General features: G+C 36.8%; 1 protein-coding gene across 8 annotated transcripts in view; it reads right to left on the bottom strand.

Annotated features, from left to right (window-relative positions):
* Positions 1 to 683: 683 nt before the first annotated feature.
* The window catches only part of SCN3A (sodium voltage-gated channel alpha subunit 3), a 121,331-nt gene continuing 97,424 nt past the window's right edge, over positions 684 to 24,590 (bottom strand). For all 8 annotated transcript variants that reach the window (XM_070803976.1, XM_070804005.1, XM_070803969.1 and 5 more), the window contains 7 exons: positions 12,014 to 12,136; positions 9,466 to 9,738; positions 8,565 to 8,618; positions 7,423 to 7,560; positions 6,095 to 6,199; positions 4,469 to 4,739; positions 684 to 3,952 (listed from right to left, as the gene is read on the bottom strand). In XM_070803976.1, coding sequence (XP_070660077.1) covers positions 2,757 to 3,952; positions 4,469 to 4,739; positions 6,095 to 6,199; positions 7,423 to 7,560; positions 8,565 to 8,618; positions 9,466 to 9,738; positions 12,014 to 12,136 — 2,160 coding nt within the window. In that variant the 3' untranslated portion in view covers positions 684 to 2,756. The remainder of the gene's footprint in view (positions 3,953 to 4,468; positions 4,740 to 6,094; positions 6,200 to 7,422; positions 7,561 to 8,564; positions 8,619 to 9,465; positions 9,739 to 12,013; positions 12,137 to 24,590) is intronic.

Raw genomic sequence — 24,590 nt, 5'->3', positions numbered from 1 at the left:
AAAGGTTAAGGACTTTGCATAGTAATACTTGACTTCTCTGTGCTGTTGGCAAAATCTGAAAATTGACTTGAACAGAAAGAAGCCAGTGAATTCCAACCAAGTCACCTTATGCCATCTGCATTGGTGAAACTGTAAAATGCATGTTTAGATCCAATTCATCAAAAATAGAAGCATTATAAATGGAGTTTTCCATTGAGAATAAATATTTTGTTTTGGCCTGACATAAATCCAAGGGACCCTGGAAAAAAAAAGATTAATTTCTCAGTCACTACATCATTAATATTTTATGTGTAAATAGAAATTCATAAAATGAATTTAAGTAACAAACTATGTACTACAACATTTATTTACTACCAAGAAATTTGGAGATTACATAGTGAGGAGTTGAGATTAAAATGTTTACAACCAAGAGAATTAATTGAAATTGATAACTGTTGTAAATGGCTACTATTACTGTTGTTAAACTTGCAAGTTGGAATACGTGGGCTTGATCTTTTGCACACAGAAAAGTTCATAAAAACTGCTTTTAATTGACTTTATAGTATTTCTTAATAAATCATTCAGTAGGTTGTAACAAAATTCATGTGAACTTTTATGTATACAAATGTCAGATCAAGTACAGGTTTCATTAATTATATATATTTTAAACTTCCAACAATAAAAACAGAAGCCAAGAAATTAAATACAATAAAAAATGAAATATTTATTCATTTGGCTCAATAATGACATAGCTCACCATTCTTTTTAATAATAGCAATTCCCTGCATGCAGTTCATCAATACACTACAAGTAAATAGTTGTGTAAAAGGAATTAACATTACTCTTTTGGTTTGTGCAAAAACAAAAATTTATATCATGTTAAGTAATTGCACAACTTTGCCACTATGTTCATGGCTAAAAGGGACAGAGCCCAAGTTATATCTCTGATAGCTTTAGTGCAGCAGGAATTAAAAAAATAAGACTAGTCTGCATAAGCAAATACTACAAAAGTTGAGTTAAAAAAAAAACCTTCCATGAATAAAGGGTTATATTGAGGCAACCATAGTTGGTAGAAAATGACCTAGGTTTGAATTTTTGACCAATGTATATCCTACTGGAATGATAGAAAAAATATTATAACAAAGAAATTCACAAAACCCTTGTCTAACTTTTATTTTAGGAAATTATCCATTGAAAAGTCTAATGGATTCAAAAGTTTGGAGTTGTGATTAAAAATAAAAAGCAAAAGCATAAAGTAAAATAAATTGCCATGTCATCAACTTGAAAATAATTATCTTATGTATAAAATGCAGCAAATAAAATTGATCATATTTTTACATTATTTATATTTAAACAAGTTTTGGACATATTTTTAGCAAAATACAAAGTATATGTTTTGACAGTAGGCAGTATGCAGTGTGTTTCCTTGAATCTAGAGAGACACCATATGACACTCAAATTGAATTAAAAATGGAAAAGGAAAAGTGCTTTTAAATAACTGTAAGCTATTCTGCTTGACATACTAGACATAGAGCAGGTTGAAATCACTGTACTACCAGCATGTGACTTCTAACCAAGACTTGTGAAGAATGGATTGTGTAAAATAGAGCAGCATAGGCAATTAACATGCATTAGTGATAATCTTCAAACTATTTATGTTTAATGAATGGTGCAGGATACATCCCTGTTGGAAGCTTGCAAAAGACACATATACTGTGGTACATATTTGATTTAATAGAGGTTGTTTATCAGGATATATATATATATATATATATGTGTGTGTGTGTGTATATATATATATATATATATATATATGCAAATATGCCCCCACAGGATAAAATAACTATTTACATAACAGAGGGTGTGTTTAATTGACATAAAATGTCAGCTTTGCTGAGAGCAGAAGATGGCAAAGCAATACTGCAGCAGAAAGTGGAACAACTATTCTAAAGTGATGCTTTAGATATTCTTTTCTAGAACAGATTTATTAGATTACTTTTTTTGGGAAAACATTTAACCAAAATTAAATATAGTGCTCTGGAACTTAGAATAAAATTTGCACTTGCTGAAACAGAATACTTTGCATAAAAATAATCCTTTAAAAATTAGAGGAGACTTTACAGGCACATAACTGTATAGATATAAACAAATGGAGACTAAAACACTTTCAAAATTAAAGCCATCTAGAAAATGGAAGTACCTGATATTGTTGTTAGAATTTTTTTCTGGTTTTGAGCAAGAATTTCATCTCTTGGGCAAAGCTCTTGTCTGATTTTCAAGAAACTTGTGAAATAGGAACACAGGGCTCTTATATTCTTTTTTTCTCAACCTAAAGCTCATTTACAAAAATAGTGACGTCGTATTATGAATAAACTATGAATTAGCGACCAGGGAAATCCACTAGAACAAATTTTGTAAAAATATGGCAGATATGGAAGTTAAAAATAGAATAGATGCAAGTACTGTACTAAAAGTGTTTGGTGTGGTTACAATGGATCACTTTGCACAACTATCCCTATGGTCTAGGTAGCCATTGAATTTCTCCTCAGCAGTGTCAGCTGGTAAAGAAAACAGTAACCTCTTGTCAGTGTTGATACCCTGATTCACAGAGTTGTAGTGACAGAGAGGTCACTGTCTTGTTATAGGCACTGACCATGAGTGTTTGTTAAAACAGTCAGTTTGGCATAGACCTCCTCTGGGAGTTCAGTTGACACATTAACTTTACCTTCTTAGGCTGTAAACAATTGATCACAAAGATAATTCTTTGTTTCTTTTTTTTACTTTTGATTTTCCCTGACCTCTTTCCCTTTGCTTTCTTTTTCTGGTTTGTCCTTCTCAAATTTTTCTTTGTCTGGCTTTGTTACACTATCATAGGAAGGAGGAGAGGTGGTAGAGGAACTTCCATCTGTTTTTTCTGGGGTGGAGTTCCCATTTAATTTGTCAATAATCATGTCATCTTTTATAGGTAAGTCAATCCTCCCTTTGATCGCCTCTTTGTTATACTCATTTACTACCTTCTTTAACCTTTGCTTTAAAAGATAACACCTGAAATTACGCTGAATGATAGCAGCAGACACCTCCTCTTGTTTGCGTTTCAGAGTGGTTGTAATGGGCTCATAGGAGACTTTGGAGGGATTTGACGCCATGAACCGATCTTCCATCTGAATTCGAAGGGCATCCATCTCTCCACTCTCACCCAAAACACGCTTTGTAAAGGCAAATAAAATGTCAAGGCAGTGGATCCTGTCCCCACTGACCATGGGCAGGTCCATGGCAATGAGCTGGACTTTGTTCGGTTTTGCTATGAGAAGAGGAGGATCCAGGGCAGCTGCAAAATCAGAGAGCTTGGAGAACTCTATGAACTGGGTGGCATCGGGATCAAACTTCTCCCAAACCTCGTAGAACATCTCAAAGTCGTCCTCACTCAGGGGCTCTGCACTTTCTTCAGTAGCAACACTGAAGTTCTCCAGGATGACAGCAATGTACATGTTCACCACAACCAGAAATGATATGATGATGTAACTGACGAAAAAGAAAATCCCAACAGACGGGTTTCCACAGTCTCCCTTAACTGAGCTGCCAGGGTGAATTGTGTCAGGGTCACAGTCTGGTGGTGCACTGTTGAGAATAGGTGCTAGCAATCCGTCCCAGCCAGCAGAGGTGGTAATCTGGAACAGGCAGATCATGCTGTTGCCAAAGGTCTCAAAGTTGAACATGTCGTCAATTCCAGCTTCTTTTTTAACATAGGCAAAATTGGACATTCCAAAGATGGCATAGATGAACATGACCAGGAAGAGCAGGAGGCCGATGTTAAACAGCGCAGGAAGGGACATCATCAAAGCAAAGAGCAGCGTGCGGATCCCCTTAGCCCCTTTGATCAGACGCAGGATTCGGCCAATCCTGGCAAGACGGATCACTCGGAACAAGGTAGGGGACACAAAATATTTCTCTATCAGCTCAGCCAGAAACATACCTATGGAAAAATACAGAAAACCGCTAAACAGTGAGTATTTTAGGCTTATATGGATGCTTTTTCTTTGCGAGGTTATTGAAAACAACAAATTTGTCATAAGTATAAATCTTTACTATTTGGATCCACTTTCTAATGTTACCAATGAAAGATTATAGAGTTTTATTTAATAATTCTATAATGTCATAAACCAATGTGGACTCTTGCAAAATCCTATAAATTAAATAATCTCACATACTCGTATGGCATTTTAAGATTACATACTCCCAATTACTATGAATAGTTATCCTCATATATGAAATGTTTCAACAGCAAACAAAGACTGTTTCTGAAATCTTCAAATATATTGCTTTCTTTTTGAATACTGTCATTTTTCAATTAGTGGAAAATGACCAAGAGTGTTGAACTTTAGATCTGTACACATGATGATTCTCAGATCTAATTTCCGTGTCACACAGGTGGTAGGCTGTGGGCGATTTTTTCAACAACTATACTTCTCTGTAAATAAACCATTCTTACCTACGATGGAAAGAATCACTACCACAAAATCAAAGATGTTCCAACCTATGGTGAAGTAGTAGTATCTGAGGGAGATCAATTTCAGCACAAATTCTCCAGTGAACAGGATAATGAACACAAGGTTGATTCGGGACAAAACTAGAGTCATGTATTTGCTCTGGTCATCAGTTTCTACCATCATAGTGACCATATTGAGACAGATGAGGATCATGATACTGATATCAAAAACTTGTCTGGTTACAAAATCAAAGACCATTCCTTGGAATTTGTTCTAGAAAGAGAGAGAAAATAAGAAGGTTAATAGGCATATTTCATAAATAATGAGCCACAAAATTGAAGATGAAGTCCTTCTGTATATGGCCCATGGGATGTGTACCTTTCTCACACTACCTGAAACAAATCTGTTTAAAAAAGAGAAGGAAATGAAAAATGTCATATGACAAAAGCAAAGCATAATTGTTTTATTTAAATTCTATGGGAAGACAAAGCTGAATGACATAAATTGGTGGCAACTGGCTGATAATGTGCATGGGCTTTGCTTGATTTTAATAACTGGTAATTTTTACAAAAAATGTAACAACTAACAATGAAGATTTACAAAGTAGGTTAATGTAGACAGACTTTTAGATGGATGAATATGCCAGTTGATTTATCAACACTTTAGGAATTTTGAATTATGTCTTATTTCTGTCTGTCCATGACTCAAAATATCAGTCATTTTTTATTTAATTCTGCTTCTTTAACAATAATACTTAAATGACATTCAGTAAAGTAGGTTTATGTCCTTTTGTGTATCCTGTCCTACTTTCTGCCTCCCCTCCCTTCCCTCCTGCCCCTGCCCCGCCACCCCTGCCCAGACTGTACCCTCTTAAAAATTATGCAAAGTGAAGTCATTTATAAGATTCATGAGATTTTGTCAAGTCCTAGTTCAGCAACTATAGGCTTTGTGACTTTGGGTACAATATATACCTTCCTTGGGTCTTAGTTTCCTTGTTCCTTACCCATCTAAGAGCATAGATAATTTAGAATACAACTCTGTGGACATAATACACCATCTTTATGTCTTTTCACTATAATGAAGCTCTACAGGGTATGCGTTCTAGATAAATCATTTGTGTGTGTGTGTGTGTGTGTGTGTGTGTGCTGAAACCAACTATTTTGATGACACCCTTTCCTTTCTAAGTAGGTGAAAAATCGTTTTCTGTTATAACAATGGAGAGAACAAATGGCACAGAGGGAGGTCATGGGTGTTGAAGGGGAGGTTTTAAGTTCATCTGCTTAAAAGGACAAGAGGGGGGCCATATCACAGATCAGAGAAGGAGAAACCAGGTGCGCCGTTGGCAGCAGTAGGTGGCAGCGGGAGCATGAGCTCGCTTTGGGAGCAGTTACCGGGAACTCTGACTTGGAACTTTTCAACTGACAAGTAAACAACATTGCTTCATTTTTAAGAGCTTAGTAATTCTTAGAGTGTAGTAATTGCAAATTGTGTTATACAATATGTACTTTACGACTAGATCATGGTATATATATTGGTGATATCACCTAATATGTTCTGAACCAGCACTGCCCAGTTTCATCATATGGAAATAGGGCTTTGGAATGTTCAAGGAGATGAGTAATTCTTACTGCAGGCCGAGGTATGGGTTTCTGAGGTTTCTTAGACCCAAGTTTCTTCATTGCATTGTAGTATTTTTTCTGTTCCTCTGTCATAAAGATGTCTTGACCTCCAAAGTAAAGACATAGTAGGAAACTGGTTACAACCCAGCCTGTATTACAGCAATACTTTTACAAAAATACTTCTGAGTCTTTCCTTTAATCCTTCTTTTCAATTGTTAAATGGATTTTACCCTACTTCATATAGATTTATTCTGCTTTTTCATTTTATCTGAAATTCTGAGTACCTTCACACTATGTAAAACCCATAATCACATAAAACTCTGATTAGTACAGGATTCTAATTTGATAATATTATGTTTAGAAGGAGGCTCAGGGGTCTCAAATATATTTTCATTAAAGAAAAAAATCTTAGTCCATTTCAGTGTTGACAGCTTTATTTTTTATTCAACACTTTTTGAGCACTTGCTGTAGGACAATGTATTCAGTATCAGAATTACGTAGATCTACATCTATATGTATCTATATGCATCTATATGTAAACAAATAAAACAACCCATCACTGCAGAGATAGCAATAAACTCCAGGATTCAGAAACAGGCTTTATATAGGGGAGCGGTTCAGATGTTAAAGAATCTGCCTGCAATGCAGGAGACCCAATCTTCCCTGGGTTGGGAAGATTCCCCTGGAGAAGAGAATGGCTGCCCACCCCAGCATTCTTGGCTGGGAGATCCCATGGACAGAGGAGCCTGGCGGACTCCAGTCCATAGCATTGCAAAGAATAGAACACAACTGAGCGACTAACACCCTTAAGCTAGACCTTAGAGGATGATTAAGGGTTTGCTAGACAAAGCATTTTAGGAGGAAAAAAAATATCCTGTGTAAAGTGACAGAGGGAAAAGAGCATACCTTGTTCAGAAAAGGGCAGAAAATCCATGTAGCTGTGTGTGTAGCAAGTGATGGTGTTAATGGTGGGTGGGTGGTTACTGAGGAGGAGGGAAGTGAATATAGAAAGTGTGTGGGCGAAGATGAAGCTGGAAGACTGGGTGGAGATAATTCCTGAAAGGCTCTGTAAGCAAGGGTAAAGCATTCAGGCCCACTGGATGGTTTGAGGCAATATGGTCATTTTTCTAAGTCAGAATGACACTATAGCAGATCTGCAGAGGATGAACCTGGAGAGGAGCCACCAGTTAGAGGCTGGAATCCTCTGCGGTTGAACTGACCACATAGTGAATGGAAAAGAATATAAAAATGACCTAAGTCGGTCCTGGTTATTGGGATGTAAAAAAAGAAAACCAGAATCTCAGAATGGGGAAAGGTGAGAGCTGAGGAATACTTATCTTCTTTTTCTGTTGGTTGAAGTTATCTATGATGACACCAATGAATAGATTCAGAGTGAAGAATGACCCAAAGATGATAAAGATGACAAAGTATAAGTACATATACAGATTTTCTTCATATACAGGCTGAAGTTTAACCTAAATAATATTGAAAATATTAAATAACATTTAAAAACACAATAAATACTTGGGCTAAATTAAAAATTTGGTGAGTGTTGTTACTTTCTATAGAGCTATTTTTTGCCTTGACCTGAGATATTGTTCTGCAAAAGCAGTTCTTTTTTTAAATTAGTATGACCTAGTATAATCTGCCTGCAATGCAGGAGACCCAGGTTCCATCTCTGTGTCAGGAAGATTTCCTGGAGAAGGGAATGGCTACCCACTCCCTTATTCTTGCCCGGAGAATTCCAAGGAATGAGGAGTCTGGTGGGCTCTAGTCCGTGGGGTTGCAAAGAGTCAGACATGACTGAGTGACAAACACTACTAGTATATTGAAAGTTTGTAATTTTTATGATTGTTCTTAAATCTGTTTTCCCATTGGGGCTTACCTGTACATATTCTTTAGAGTAAATAACAGTGGTATAAACAAGGTAAACATTTTGAACCTACTATTTGTCTTACTATAATTTTTTTGTTGTTGCAGTTTTTTCAACTTGGGTTTGGAGTTAAAACCCGAGATAACTCCTTATCTTGGAGATAAGGCTTTAATAACAGAACATCTACTTCTAAGAGGAAAATTCAGCATAAACAGATGTGTGCTGAGGAACTATTTTTATTCCTATTTTCTAAATTGAGTTTCCCTGAAACTTGCTTACTTTTATCATGATATTTTTGGAGGCCGCTTTACAGACTCTGATTTATCATACTCTTCAGGGATGGAGGAGACTAGTTCCTTCCTGCCTGAGCAGTTTACCCAACCTTAAGAGTCTCATTTACTGGACTGACCTAATCGACCTGTTATTAGATGTATAACAGACATATATGAACCAAAGTATCATTTACATGGAAGTGAATTGGCTTAAAAAGAGAATCTCTACATGCAGTTGTAAATGTTCTGATTCTGGGCCTTCCAGTTAAATTAACACAAATGTTCACTATGGAAAAATCTAGTAACTATAAATAGTTATTTGAGTGATACTTACATCTCGTGAATCAACAGCTGCATACATAATGTCCATCCAGCCTTTAAATGTTGCCTGTTAAACAACATATGTTTGAATTCTGCATAAAAACCTAATCCAACAGTATGCATTTTACCATATGAAAATATGATAGCTATTACAAATAATTTTTGTATAATATTTTGAAATACTCTACAAAGAGCCTTGAATTCTCTAACAGTTGAAATTTCAATGCAACTGAAATTGAATAGGATTTTATTTCAAACTGGAACTCGTTTTGTCTTGGAAAGTATTCTATTTTTTTCTACACTAACATTTAACTAGATGAATCTCAGGCTCAAATCACTTTCAGAAGCTAAGCTCTATCATTCAAACCTCTGGTGTGTTTAAGCACTCAATTGTTTTAGTTAGTTTCTTGATTAGTTAATATATTATCAATTATGTCAAAATAATTAAATATTACAAATTTTAAAATCCACACCAAAAGATTTGCATTTCCACACCTAATAGCTCTATACCCTGAAGATGTTGATACAATTAATTATCTGGCTAATAGTCTATACATTTAATTAATTACTACTATATATATTATTACTTTAATACACAAAATTGCTTCTTTGGCAATTATTGGTACAGAAAACTAAAAATGCTACTAGCGCAATAACAATAATAGAATAAGAAAAAACAGGAAGCAGAAATATAAAATCATATTAAAACATACTAACAACTGAACACTGGGGGACATACATTAAAATCACTGCAAAATATCTTCTTTGCAGTCAAGTCAAGCTAATAGTACAGCTGTTAGAGTACAGCTGTTATCATCAACTACTTTTGTGCTGTCAGATATTACTCACTCAAAGAACATCAGAGAAATGATTTACTTGAAATCTTTTTCAAAACTCATACAGTAGGTACTTACCACTTGAAGCAGTGCAAGATAGCCAGCGCCAACATTATCGAAATTTACTTTCACATTTTTCCACCGAGCTTTCTTGCCAAGAGCCTGACAGTCACTCAAATTGTTAACTTCACTAACATCAAACATGTTACCCGTTGTCGTGTTTACACAGTGGTAGAACTTGCCAGCAAACAAATTCACACCCATGATGCTAAAGATCAGCCAGAAGATGAGACAAACCAGCAGCACATTCATGATGGAGGGAATTGCTCCAACAAGAGCATTCACAACGACCTAGAAGAGGAGACAAGAATGAGGCAGCTTACAAGCTATTAAAATGGTAACCATTTCTTCCATTATATAGTTAACATAAAATGGGTGTTTAATGAGTTAAATAAAAATCTGGGTGGACAAGTTGTTTCTTCCGATATTTTCTAGAACATATTCAGTAAGGGAAAACAGACAGTGACACAACTAAAAAGCTAAAGGATTTAAGGAAAGCAAAATATTCCAAAGTATGAAAAGAAATAAACAAAAACCTGATAGAGTAAGATGGAGTCAGAAAATGTTTGTATGCTAGGGAAAAAAAGAAAAAAAAATGTATTAAATACCGACAGAAGAAGTAATCATCATTCAGCAATTGACTTTAATTTTCAAAGGTATTAATGAATAATTGGTGGTGTGAAAACATGGTTAAACAAACCCACTACAAAGAAACAAAGTAATGATAATGCCTTAAATCTGTGTCCCCAGATCAAGCTAACTTTTGATGATGATGAAGAATAGTATTGGGAATTTGCAAGGTCATTTTTTCCCCCTACTGATAATTCCCAATTTTTTAAAAAGTGAATTAAGATGGGAAATAAGATGGAATTTATCTCTGGACATAAAAGTACTGAACGTATTCCCATTATTATTGTTCCAAATCTCTTAAAGGTTTACTTCAGGGCACTCTTTACCAACCCAGGCCAACCTATTTGATGAAGGAGACGTTCCATCACCTTTCCTCTAATTGAATTCAGAAGAGATTAATATGTATTTTCAAATCTCTAGCAGTTTGTATGTTTTCTTATCTAATTAATCTGTTTTATCTAATTAATTAATATTGGGACTATTTTGTTAAGCACTTATAAGTGAAACTATTATTTTTAAATACTGAAACATTATTTTAGAAATCAACACCAAAGAATTTTAAATTAATATCAAAACTTGAAATCCAAAATTGTAAAAACTTCATATGCTAGTTGAATCTTATTTCTTATGGAAATTGTCATGTATATTATACCAAAACCTGTTTTTTGCTCTAAAATTGGTGTAATATGGCCTCCCATAAATTTTCTTATCAAGTAAATGCATGATATCTTTTACCATATTTTATACCTAGAATATTAATTCTGTCATATTATAAGAATTAAAAATGTTAATGTAGAATAGTTTTCAGATTAGAGCAAATTTGGAAATTTTTAATTTTGTTCAGTTGCTGTCTGCCCTCAAAAATGAATTATTGATATGAAGCCATGCAATCAGAAGAAGGCTTAAATAATATCAGTAATACTAAAAGATTGGTATGGAAAAAACTTGAAATTACATAATAATTTTTTTAAATTTCATCTTGTGTGTTTATTTATCAAGTAACAATGAAGTAAAATTATAGTGTAACACTAAGCATTTCCTTGCTTACAGCGCATCTGGAGAGCGGTTTCATTCTTCCTGGTGAGTGAATCTCAAAGTCAAAGCTGAAGTGTTTTTTAAAAGTGCTTCAACAAACCACCTCCTAACATAAAAGCCCTATGGCCTAGAAGGAATTCAATATCCATGTGCATTTGCAAGCTGGATTAAACAAAGCTGGCCTTAGTGCTAACTAGTATTTTGAGGGGTGTGGCAAGTAGATGTGAATATGGTGTACTTTATGTTTAGAAGCATAAAATGTACACTAAGGGATAGAGATGGAGGGTCAAATACAAGTGTTAATGGAAAAAGCGAACCTCATTCAGAATGCTCACTTAAAAGGGAGATCCGTAAAACAAACCCCAGGGGTTGCCGGCAATGCTTAGTTAATTATCCTAACCCCTACTTTGGTGGCTTAGGATGCAGATTTTGTCAGACGCTACAATTTAGTGTTGTTTTCTTGCACAACAACTTTTTTATTACCAATATTAATGGAGGAAGTAGAGCACACAAAACCTTCATTACTAGTTATTTTTAAGAAATCAAACTACCTATTCAAAGGAAGAATATCTCCTCCTAGGATGAGTGTCAGTAGTAAATAGTCATTATAAAATGTATAAGCAGTAAAAAAAAATAAATGGCAACACAGAGTTTGTAGTTGTGTGGAAACATCCCTGATCTGTTACCAGGAGACCTGGATTCTAGTTTTAGTACTGACACAAAAAAAATTTTTTGAGGGCCTGTTTTAGTTTCAGGAGGCTAGGCGTAGTGATCTTTAGGATTTCTGCTTTGAAATTGTATAATTCTATGAAATGTCAGAAGAGTGTGGCACCCCTCTGTATCTAAATCATTACCTACATTTAATTTTGATATGAATCGTGAGAGCTTTTATTCTTCTTACCCTCATGCCTTCAAACCGGGATAAAGCTCTCAGTGGTCTTAAAGCTCTTAATGTCCGTAGGGATTTGATGGCACCAAGTTCTGAGTAGCCAAGAGCATTGGCTACCAAGCTAACCAAAGAAACCTGAAGAAGAAACAAAAATCAGTCAGTTCACCAGGAAATAAACTATTGACTAAAGGCATGAGACGTAATATCTCTTTTTTAGTGCCAATCAAACAAAGCTTTAGACAGCCCTTGGCAGCCTTCATTTTCTACATAGTAGTGTGCTCATTTTACCTTCCCAGCCTCATTAATTAATTGCTTTTCTTACCAAACATCCATAAGGCTCTCCAGTTAGATATTTTACCCATGGAGCCCTTTTCAGCCCAGACATAGACCACTGATGATTCGAGATTTAATTCAAAAGTCATATCCTTCATAGATCTGTGTTTAACATCATTGATTAATAATCATACTTCATTTCCAAGTTTTGCAGTATCCTGGTTATGTGTATTGCAGGCACTGACCATAATCCAGGCCACATTAACTCTTTATGGACTGAAATGAAACATTCTTATTTCAATGTCTCTAATAATACCTGGTTGAATATCTTTAGTCAGTATATGTTGGATAAATAAACAAAGAAGAAAATATTACCTGCAAAAACATTTTATCAGACCACATAGTTTCATAACAATGAAGTTTTTTTTTTACCTAAACTATTGGATTTATGATTTAGAATACAATACCTCTCATTCAGAGTGATGATATATCTTTCTGATATTTACATAAATGTTGTTTTACTTAAATATATGAAAGGTTAAAGAAGACATGTCTTTTTCAGGAGGAAGAAGCACTATTTGCTTTGATTTTCTTTAATAGCCTGGCTTAGTCGCTTAGTCATGTCTGACTCTTTGTGACCCCATGGACTATAGCCTGCCAGACTCCTCTGTCCACGGGGATTCTGCAGGCAAGAATACTAGAGTGGGTTGCCATGCCCTCCTCCGGGGAAGCCAGCATTTTATTAAATGTTGAACATTTACTATATGCTAGGTTCTGTTCTGATTGTCTTACACCTATAAATCTCAAGAAGTGTGTAGTATTACGTTTGCCTTTTCACTGACAAAGAAGTTGAGTTTCTCCCACACCTTTGCTTTTTTTTTTTTTTTTAAAAAAGATGTACAGATAGAAAGAGATGAAGTTAGAACCCAAGTGATTGGACTTCAAAACTGTATCTTAACCTTTTCCCTCCATTACCAGAAATTCATTCTTAATCTGAACTGCAAAACTCAAGAAATGACTTGAATGATTATCTTCACTTCTTGTAAGGATTATATATAGCTTGATGGATAGGAGAGAGGATAATTTATGCATCCACTGGATGGCCTCAGGGCCATGGTGTGAAGGTGACACCAAAACCAGAACTGAGACTTTAAGGCAGACGGAGCCACTATCCCCTTATTGTTAGTGTTGAACAGAAAAATAAATGACTTGAATGTTAGACTTGACTAGTGGCTGCATAATTTATTGAGCTATTAATTTCTCTCTAGTGTTCACTGCTACAGAAGACTGGGAAGATGGGGAAGGTTATTATTAGAGAACACACAGGCCTTCTACATTCTGGACTCATTTGCCTCGGAAGCATTCACAACTTCTTTAAGTTTCTGCAGCTGCTTCTGAAGACTTATCTTCCCAACCAGGTCCTGAGATGGGGGCATTTAAAGGGAAAGTGAAACTGTCAGTCCCTCAGTCTTGTCTGACTCTTTACGACCCCATGGACTATATCCTGCTAGGCTCCTCTGTCCGTGGAATTCTCCAGGCAAGAATACTACCATTTCCTTCTCTAGGGGATCTTCCTGACCCAGGGATCGAACCCAGGTCTCTTGCATTGGAGGCAGATTCTTTACCATCTTAGCCACCAGGGAAGCTCCATTTAAAGGGAAGTGGCAGGAAATTTCTCATGACTGGGAAGTAAGGAAGCTCATGCTTTAAAAGGAAAAGAAATATAATGGCTAGAGCCAGGAGATTCTGGAAAGACAGCAAGTTGTGGCTTCAGAGCTGAGAGGCACTACTTGCATATAACTACCCCATCACACTGGGGTGGCTCTGTGGATTGCTAGAGAAGCTGGACACTAGTGAACCCCCCTTTTTATGCACCTGTCATTTTGTGTACAATAAAAACTCATTTTATTGTATTACTGTGAAAAACTAAATATGGTTTAAACTCAATTTTGAAGTTAAAGATTTGAAATATTCTTAAAATTGGAAGATGATGCCTAATATTGGTGCATGCGTGCATGCTCAGTCATGTCCAACTCTCTGAAGCTCCATGGACTGTAGCCCACTGGGCTCCTCAGTTATATTGGTAAGGTGCTGTAAAACTTAAAATGATCTTTTCCACTCATGAGCTGTGTCTCAGAGTAGTCAAATATTAGTCCAAGAAAAGGTAGCAAGGGGCAAGAACATAACTGGAATTTCTGTTTTCAGGTCCAGTGCGTTTCCCACCTCAGCAACTTCAGACTCGACCTTTCAATACAGTGTTTTAGTCTCTTATGCTCAACACAAAAGGCATTCTTACTAAGGTATCCTAAGTGTAACCGAACCTCTTTACCAAAAACTGAATTTTTAATACAAATTTACATGACTCTAGGTACCTTACTAAGGAGATCAGCCCTGGGATTTCTTTGGAGGAATGATGCTGAAGCTGAAACTCCAGTACTTTGGCCACCTGTTGCGAAGAGCTGACTCATTGGAAAAGACTCTGATGCTGGGAGGGATTGGGGGCAGGAGGATAAGGGGACGACAGAGGATGAGGTGGCTGGATGGCATCACTGACTCGATGGTGATGGACAGGGAGGCCTGGCGTCCTGCGATGCATGGGGTCGCAAAGAGTCGGAAATGACTGAGTGACTGAACTGAACTGAACTGAATGCTTCTAATGGAGAAGGCAATGGCACTCCACTCCAGTACTCTTGCCTGGAAAATCCCATGAATGGAGGAGCCTGGTAGGCTGCAGTCCATGGGGTCACTAAGAGTCAGACACAACTGAGCGACTTCACTTTCATTTTTCACTTTCATACATTGGAGAAGGAAATGGCAACCCACTCCAGTGTTCTTGCCTGGAGAATCCCAGGGACGGGGGAGCCTGGTGGGCTGCCGTCTATGGGGTCGCACAGAGTCAGACACGACTGAAGCGACTTAGCAGCAGCAGCAGCAGCAGGTACCTTACTATCCACAAAATATATGAAACTGTCTGTGCTAGACGCTTCAGGGTGGGGTTTGATTGTCAGTCACACCTTCCACATTCCAGTGGCCGTTGAGACTGAGAACGAAAGGAATAATGCAGGAAGGAGTTGATGGTTCTGAAGAAGACCTTGGAAGTCCTCTGATTGTTTAATGAACCAAGTGACATGACATTATTTCCCTTAAAAATGGCTAAAGATAATTTTTTAACTTCAGTATAAGCAGTTAAAAGATTAAAACCATAGGATCACCTCCATACACTGAAATGATACGTTTCAGTGCAAAAGCTTGCTTGATTTTTAATGGAAAAATTTAGAAGTGTTTCTATTAAAACCAGAAGTGAAAAAAAAATGCCAGCTACTAACATTATTTTTTCCACCAACATTATTATTTAACACTTTCTGTAAAAAGAAATGAGCAAAAACAATTAGAAAAGTAGAAGTCATTATTTACATATTTGTTAATGTTGACCTAAAAAAATCAGAATAAAATGAATAAAATGAAAATTACTATAAATGATAATATAATTATTTTAGGTTCTGACTAATATATTTTTCATATTAATTTTTTAAAGTTTATATGTGTCTTTTGAAACTGCACAAAACTTAAAATATTATAAAGAAAATACAGTATAAGAATAATCTAAAATATTATTGTTTTAAGAAGAGCAATCAGAAAGGACAAATTCCACATAATATTAAAGCTAACGATAGGATCTTCAATAATTAACGCTATCATATAAATAAACAAAGAAATGAATGAAACAAATCTAAACTGGACCCAAGGCATACTGGCATACCAAGTTTTAGCATATGGAAAATGGTAGTATTTTAAATAAGAGGTGAAATAAACAAGGGGGACATTTTGAAATGTTTTAAAATGTCAAAATCATTTTGAGGACAATAGAATTGGAGCCTTACCTCACACCTTACACCAAAATAAGTTCTAGATTGATCAAAAATTAAAACATAAAAGTGAATAAATAAAACTCAAAAAATTTGAGAAAAAAAGCATGAGAAAATGTTTTAATAATCTTAAAGCAAATGGTCTTTATAAGCATAAGAAAAGCCAAAAAGGGGAAAAAAAAGCTGATATATTTGACTAAATCAATATGAAAACCTTTTTACATGACAAAAAAAGCTCAAAGACAAAGCCCAAGTCGGCAAAACAGTCATACCACATGTGACAAAATAGTAAACTTCCTTAATGTAAAAAGAAGTCCTACTAATCAGTAACAAAAAGGTCATTAACCATAACATACAAATTCCCTCTAAACTTTCATTTTAATATATTTGAACAACACATTTATTTATACTCCTTATTGAAATTTAACCAGAAAGAAATCTAAAGAATACATAGAGAATGCACAAAGGGACAAGAAGGAAGAAGGTTTTAAAAAATTCTCGAGTTAAAAAAAAAAAATAAAGTGCACTGGAATGATCACTTTCTCCACAGAGCAAAAGCAGCAGCAGAAACCCAGGTGCTTGCAGAAGTAAGTCAACTTTTTCTAGTGGGCTCTGAAAAGGTTCTGGACCTGGAGGCACCATGTTCTCCTAAAACAGGGGGTAATGCATGGCACTGAGAACAGAATTGATTCAAAGTCTCTGCATAGGGAAGCTGGGCATTCTTGACTGCCTTCCCCCACTTCTCCCCAGCTCTGCTAGAGAGCATAATGAACTAATACTCCTTCGTGGCTTACAAAGTAAAATCTGTATTTGCTACAGAGGTCAGAACATAGCAGCAATAATCTGCATTGTGGTTGGGTTTCCCTGTTAGACCACAAAAGCCTCTTTAATACATCATATAATGGAGGGTTTTCCATTAATACTATCATAGGGTTTAAACAGCCTGTGGTCTAACTCAGTATTTCCGAGAGCAGGCACCTGAAGTTTCAGATTCCTGAGTGCATATCTCCTTCCTTTCAGCCCAGAACAGTTCTGTTTTTTGTCAGATACACAGCTTCTAAAAAGGGCTCAGGTGGTGGTGAGGGACAGGTACAAAGCGTCCATGGAAGTGATGGCAGAAGGCTCTTGGCAAAGATGGGAAACTGGGGATACTGGAGATGGCAGGATTCTTCAGCTGCAATGGGTAATTTTATAGTAGGAATGGAGTGAAGACCATCCAGTGTCTGAGAAATGAAGAGCAGTTCATATGCATCATCAGTCAGGAATGAGAGTCCTTACACTTTTATATAAGGGGTGTTTGTAACTCACCCCTTGCTTTTTACTTTTGACATTTTTCTACTTTTATAGTAGGTTTTTGCAGTTTATTTGTCTATAGCTTTTTACATGATTTGGAAATTCAGAGGAGGGCATGGCAACCCACTCAAGTATTCTTGCCTGGATAATCCCCATGGACAGAGGAGCCTGGTGGGCCACAGTCCATGGGATTGCAAAGAGTCAAACATGACTGAGCGACTAGGCACAGGAAATTCACAGTACTCACCAGACATGTAAAGGCATCTCAGTAATTATGGTTTTGTTTATGGCAGAGAGAAACTGGAGATAACCTTAGTGCTCATTCCTGGAGAACGGATGAGTAAATTCTGATGGTACATCACTGAACTGCACTGTGGAATATAGATACCATGGGTACCATAGGAATTTCATTTAAATATTCCAGACACCATTTATTTTAATAAAATGAGGGTTTTGAATCAGGTGATTTCTAGGTTTGCTTTCTTGCCTGGAATTCTATGATTCAGAAATTTCAAGATGATTAAAGCAATATAACACAATATGTTATTCACGCTGGAAAGATAAATCATAGTAACTTTACTAATGGATATATCATCTTTAGTCAAGTACTCACTCTACTGGGAAAATACTTGAGTGCCGGTCTGATTGATAGCATGATTACTTATGGGGTATGTATTAATAATTGGGAATTTATCCTTAGGTTTAATTATTGTTATTTCTAGGAAAATAAGAGTTGTTTTTGACATTCAATATAATGAACATATATCTATACAGAAAAATCAAATGAACTTTCTGATTGAACTTTTTGGCCAACCCAATATATAATAAATTAACAGCTAAGGAATTATTCCGTGTCTCAATTTCTTCATCTACAAAATCGAGATCGTAACAGTGGATGCCTCAGTGGTGGTTGTGATGATTAAATGAATTAAGGCAAAGATTAGTCATTATTAATATTATACACGAGAACCCTAATCTGCCTTCACTTTCATGCTCATAATCTTAGCAGTGATGAGCTGGTATAATCTTTCACGGGAATGCTTTTAGAAAAAAAAAAGAGCCATGTGGATCTTTCTAGGAAGCCATTGCTTGGTCCAGCTAGTCACTGTGGTGTTGATATGGTGTTGAAGAGAAGGGTTCAGACCTCCAATTCATTTTTCAGTTGGTAATCTGGAGTAGAATTTGCTGATTGACTGTGAGGTGTAAAAGAGGGAGAGGCTGAAGACAGGACCTTTAGCTTAGCTTCATAAAGACAGTACTACCAGAGTAAACAGGACATTCAGGAAGAAATGCATGATTGAAGCGTAAAAGTAATGAATGTACTCGGTCAGGAGGAGTGTCAGTAGTATTATCTGGGAGGCAATTAGAAATGTGAATGGGGTTTAAGGAAAGACCAGAATTGTGCTAAAACTCATAGTCTTTTAAAAAATGCAACACAGAATTTATGCTGTTAATAGGATTATTTCTTTAAACCTAGCCAGCGAAAATTTTTTCTTGTTAATACATTGATAATGGTAAAAGAATTAGACACTTCCCAAAAAGGAGAAAAGTGAGTCATTCCTACTAGGAGGCATTTGCAGAAAAAGCCAAAGTACATACGAGACTGTTTACATAGAACTATGTCTGAGAGACCAGAAATTGATATGAAAATGACAGTAATTTATAACTATCCAGTTCTTATCTCAAAGTTCTTTTACTTTAATCAAATCTTTCCACAAGAGTTGCAGGTAAAATTCACGGTGGGCGGAGAAGGCAATGGCACCCCACTCCAGTACTCTTGCCTGGAAAATCCCATGGATGGAGAAGTCTGGTGGGCTTCAGTCCATGGGGTCGCTAAGAGTCGGACACGACTGAGTGACTTCACTTTCACTTATCACTTTCCTGCATTGGAGAAGGAAATGGCAACCCACTCCAGTGTTCTTGCCTGGAGAATCCCAGGGACGGGAGAGCCTGGTGGGCTGCCGTCTATGGGGTCGCACAGAGTCAGACACGACTGAAATGACTTAGCAGCAGCAGCAGCAGCATGTATTGGTAAGACATCTTATTGTTTTCATTCACCGCTGCCAAAGGCAGCCATCTTCAGAGTGTAATGTGCGAACTTTTTGACTAGTGTCAACTTTTTGACCTTTAAATTTATCTGGGCTCTGTTGCAAATCACAGAACAAAGAAGGAGTACAGTGCTAGATAAAGGTATCTCTGTTACTTATAGCTGTGTGACATCTCTAAATTTCATTTTATAAACCTCATTTTATTAATAGCAAAGTAGAGGTAATATTAAGATTTACACCACAGGATTGTTGAGGATTAATAATATATTATTTAAAAGAGATACTGACAATGAGATTTGTGATGTAGGGGGTTCGGAAGCAGGGTCATTAGAGCCAGATTCCTTGGTTACAAAACCAGCTTAGCCTCTTTCTTAGTAGTGTTAGTCACTCAGTCGTGTCCAACTCTTGTAGCTGTAGCCACGTGGACATAGCCCGTGGACTGTAGCCCACCAGGCTGTTCTGTCCACTTCAGACAAGAATACTGGAGTGGGTAGCCATTCCCTTCTCCAGGGGATCTTCCTGACCCAGGAATCAAACCTGGGTCTCTTGTATTTCAGGCAGATTTTTTACCATCTGAGCCACCAAGCTTCTTTCTTATTTACTGTGTTTGCAACAACAACCTTTGTTTGCCTTAGTTTCCTCATCTGTAAAATGAGCCTAATTATGGTTTCTAACTTACAGAGTTTTGAAGATTAGGTGAATTAACATATATAAAGTGATTTTAGCCACAGTTGTACACAATAAGCACTAAATCAGAGTTACCAATTTTCTCTACTGTTAGGTAAGGCTCTTAATCAGTGCTATTCCCACAGGAAGGGCTAGGCATCTTATTGTGGCTACTAATAGCAATAACAATTCTGGCTTCATTATTGAGGATGCTGCTATGTCAAGAATAAATGTTAAGAACTAAGGTGGGGGTTACCAGATTCTAGATGTTGATAACAATTGAAAATACACATTAGAATCAGAAAATGTCCCTGTTCTGCTTTTGTTCACTTCATCAGAGCAGCTGATGAGGATTCTAAGGAGCACTTGAGCAAGCAGGATGTCTGAGTAGCAGATATCAAGCATCCATTTCAGCCACATCAGCAACCTGTGCTGTCTGTAAAGTGGAAATCACTTGCGGGCAATAAATATTTTATGATAGTCGAATCTTTACCTGGAGTGTGTTTTGGACACTTAGCAGCTTACAATAATTTAGAACCAAATTTGAAGTTGTCACAATAGATGCCCAGTGTATTTTCTTAGGGATGAAATTTATACAAAAATCTGTAAGGAGTATAAGAAATGTGATTCCCCCCCCCCTCCATAAACTATGATCAACTTAATACATGTTCAGTTCATTCTGTGGATAATAATAGCATCTAACATATTGCTTGTATAGTTATAATACAGGATAGTTTGGTTTTCATATGAAGATAGTATCTTTTGGTCTCTGGATAGGAGAAAAAAGTTATACAGAATCAGAAAAAGTGGTCCATCGAGTATGGCATTCTGGCGAAGAAAGACATGGTTCAAGTTGTCTGACTTGATTCCAACCAGAATTATCGTACTTGCTGTCTCTGTCTCCTCGCCTCCATTCTTTCCTCAATTTTCCCAATGTTTCTAGAACTCTCTTCCCATCACTCTACCATGGTATCTCTTAACCATGACACCAATGATGTCCATTCTGCCAAAACGAATGTAATTTCTCAGTACTCATGGCACTTGCCTTCCTTGCAGCCTTTGACTAAATTGATCCTCTGGACTTCTACGATACCATGTATATTCTGTTTTCCTTTTTCTTCTAATTGCTACTTCTCAGTCTAGTTTACTGGTTCCTAGTTTTTTGTAGGAACCAGTAAACTAGACTGAGAAGTATTGGAGAAGGAAATGGCAACCCACTCCAGTGTTCTTGCCTGGAGAATCCCAGGGACGGCGGAGCCTGGTGGGCTGCCGTCTATGGGGTCGCACAGAGTCGGACACGACTGAAGCGACTTAGCAGCAGCAGCAGTTTTTTGCGTAACTTCTAAAAGTTGAAGTGTCTTTAGAGTTTGGTCTGGGCTCTTGTGTTTGTCATGTTGCATTCTCTGCCTAGGTGAGCTAATCCAGTTGATTCATGACTTCAAAAACCATCTATTTCCTGATGAGTTCTCAATTCATAATCAGGTGTTAACTTCTCTTCAGAACCCAAGACTTGTGTAAACCTCACGATATACTCTTCAACGTCTAATTGGCATCTCAAACTTAGTACATCCCTCTTCCATCTACCATCTGCTTGCCCTGTCAAGCCTGTTTCTGATCTTCCTGATTCCAGTAAATGGTTTCATCCTCTACCCATTTGTTAAGACTGAAAAAAATCTTTTCTGAATCTCCTTTTTCTTCATTCTATACATCCAGTTACCAGTAAGTCTTAACCACATTAGTCTAAGACATAATCTTCTCTTTCCTAGACCATTAACACAGTTCCCTCGTTGGTCTCCCTGGTTTGACGTTTTTGCTGTTCCTTCTCCATAGCCAGATGTGATCATTTAAGAACAGTAGAACAGATCCATGCTCACCATCCCTCCCTTGAATTTCCCATTGTAACCGTAATCAGTATACATTAAATTACATTCTCGGCCTTTTGGCTATGATGTAGTATTGGAGCTTCGTGGGTGGCACAGTGGTAAAGAACCCACCTGCCAGTGCAGGAGACATAAAAGACACAGGTTCGATCCCTGGGTTGAGAAGATCCCCAGGAGTAGGAAAAGGAAACATGCTACAGTATTCTTGCCTGAAAAATTCCATGAACAGAGGAGCCAGGCGGGCTACAATCCATGGGGTTGCAAAGAGTTGGACACGACTGAGTGACCAAGCGCACATTAAATAACAGTAAAACATGAACTTCTTACCATGGCCCTTGGCTTTCTTTCTGAAGTCAGCATCTATTACTATTGCCCGTGTTTCATCACACACAAGCACAACAGTTTTCTTTCTGTCTCTTGAGTGTCCTTGGCTCATACTTCAGGATCTTGAGATTGCTTTTTTCTGTTCCCTCAGGTATTCAAATGACTGGCCCATTGTTATAGACAATGTCTATGTGCCCTTCAAATTCATATGTTGAAACCTAGTCCCTAGTGTGAAGGTATTCAGAGTCTTTGGGGGGATTAGGTCATGAAGGCAGAGCCCTCCTGGGTGGGATTAGTGCCTGTACTTATAAAAGACACCCCAGAGAGCTTGTTTGCCCCTTCCTCCGTGTGAAGACACACTGAGAAGACTGCTGCCTATGAATCACAAAGTGGGCTCTCACCAGACATCGAATCTGCTGCTTTTTTCTGGGACTTTGCAGCTTCCAGAACAATGAGAAATAAATTCTACTGTTTATAAGTCACTACATCTATGATATTCTGTTGAGTGTGTATGTGTGCTCAGTCATGTCCAACTCTTGTGACCCCATGAACTGTAGCCCGGCAGGCTTCTTTGTCCATGGAATTTTCCAAGCAAGAATCCTGGAGTGGGTTGCCATTTCCTACTTCAGGGGATCTTCCCAACCCAGGGATCAAAGCTATGTCTCCTGGATTGCAGGGAGATTCTTACTACTGCACCACCAGGGAAGCCATGATACTCTATTACAGCAGATCAAATGGACTGAGACACTCTTTCTTATTTATCTTCCAAAAAGACACCTTCCATAGACACTCTGGCTAATACTCTCCTCCGGCTCCCATTCTGTAGTCCTTCTCTATCTCATTACCCTGTTTTCTTTCATAGCAGTGATCATCAACTGCTTTTATCTTATTTTTGGATTTTATTTGTTTACATCTTTACCGTCTATTTCATTTTCTCCTAGAGTGTTAAATCCTGTAGATCTAATAGAGCTTGATTTGTCTTATTCATATCTCCTTTATTTAAAATAGCTTGTGGCCCAGTGTTTGGAATTTTTGTTAGATAAATGAATGAATGTTAATGGAATGTTAATGAATGCATAGTATCTTTACTTGGAGGTAGGGAATTGAAGAGATTACATTTGTACATAGATAAATTTCTCAAAGTTTAAAAGCCTGTTTCTTCTAGTTTGAAGTTACTTCATATATACTTCAGTTTGGGGAGTTTTGCTTTGTTTCCTATTGAGCCTTCTGTGACTGTTAAAGCATTATACCTGATGGACTGTAAACTGTTTTAAGCATGTTTTACTTGTACTTTCAAAAACTATTTTAACTCTACATTTACTTTAGCTTACTGGATCCACTGGTCTGAGATTAAGTTGTTAGTTAAGGTTACATTAATTCATGCATTTTAGTCCCTTCTTTGAGAAAAAGAAGAAAATAGATTCATTTACTATAACATAACTTGCCCAGAGGTACCCAGTTCCATTCTACTATTAATAATCTAAATGTACTGAAAGGGAAGTAACTTGGGGGGCACCATTCTTTGACATTATTCACTAGATAATTAAGTGTCTATATTAGGTTTCTAAGGATTCAAATATGATACAAGACTTTGATAGATTTTTGCATTATATTTATTCTTTCTATATGAGAGAAATGCATGGAAATAAAGTACAGTGTAATGAGTATTTCAGTGAATATAAATTTTTCAGTAAGTTAAAATACAGGAAATTTGAGAATTTTCTGGAGAAGTTATGTCACTTTTGTAAGTGATCATCATACCTGACAATTTTTTTTTTTTTTGGAACTGGAGAAGATTCTTATATATTTTGTGTTCCATCATTTCAGGGAAAAGCTAGAGATTATAAATGCTGAGTTCCAAAGCCAGTATGAAGATATAAATATAACATTTGTACCAGTTAGATGAGAAATCTACAGGGCAAAGGAGCACTGAATTGAGAATTAGGAAATTAGGACACTAATCTCAATTTTGTTACTAAGTAGTTGTGCTATTTGAGTAGAATTCTTTATACTGAGGCTTTAATTTACAATAAACTGTTCAGAAAACTGTGTATATAAAGTCTGCTGCTGCTGCTGCTGCTAAGTCACTTCAGTCATGTCCGACTCTGAGCGACCGCATAGACGGCAGTCCACAAGGCACCGCCGTCCCTGGGATTTTCCAGGCAAGAACACTGGAATGGGTTACCGTTTCCTTCTCCAATGCATGAAAGTGAAAAGTGAAAGTGAAGTCGCTCAGTCC

The sequence above is a fragment of the Bos indicus genome, chromosome 2 (genome assembly GCF_029378745.1).
Source record: "Bos indicus isolate NIAB-ARS_2022 breed Sahiwal x Tharparkar chromosome 2, NIAB-ARS_B.indTharparkar_mat_pri_1.0, whole genome shotgun sequence".
In the NCBI taxonomy this organism is placed as follows: Eukaryota; Metazoa; Chordata; class Mammalia; order Artiodactyla; family Bovidae; genus Bos; species Bos indicus.
Note: the sequence above shows the minus strand (reverse complement) of the source record. Positions and strands in the feature narration are given on the sequence as shown.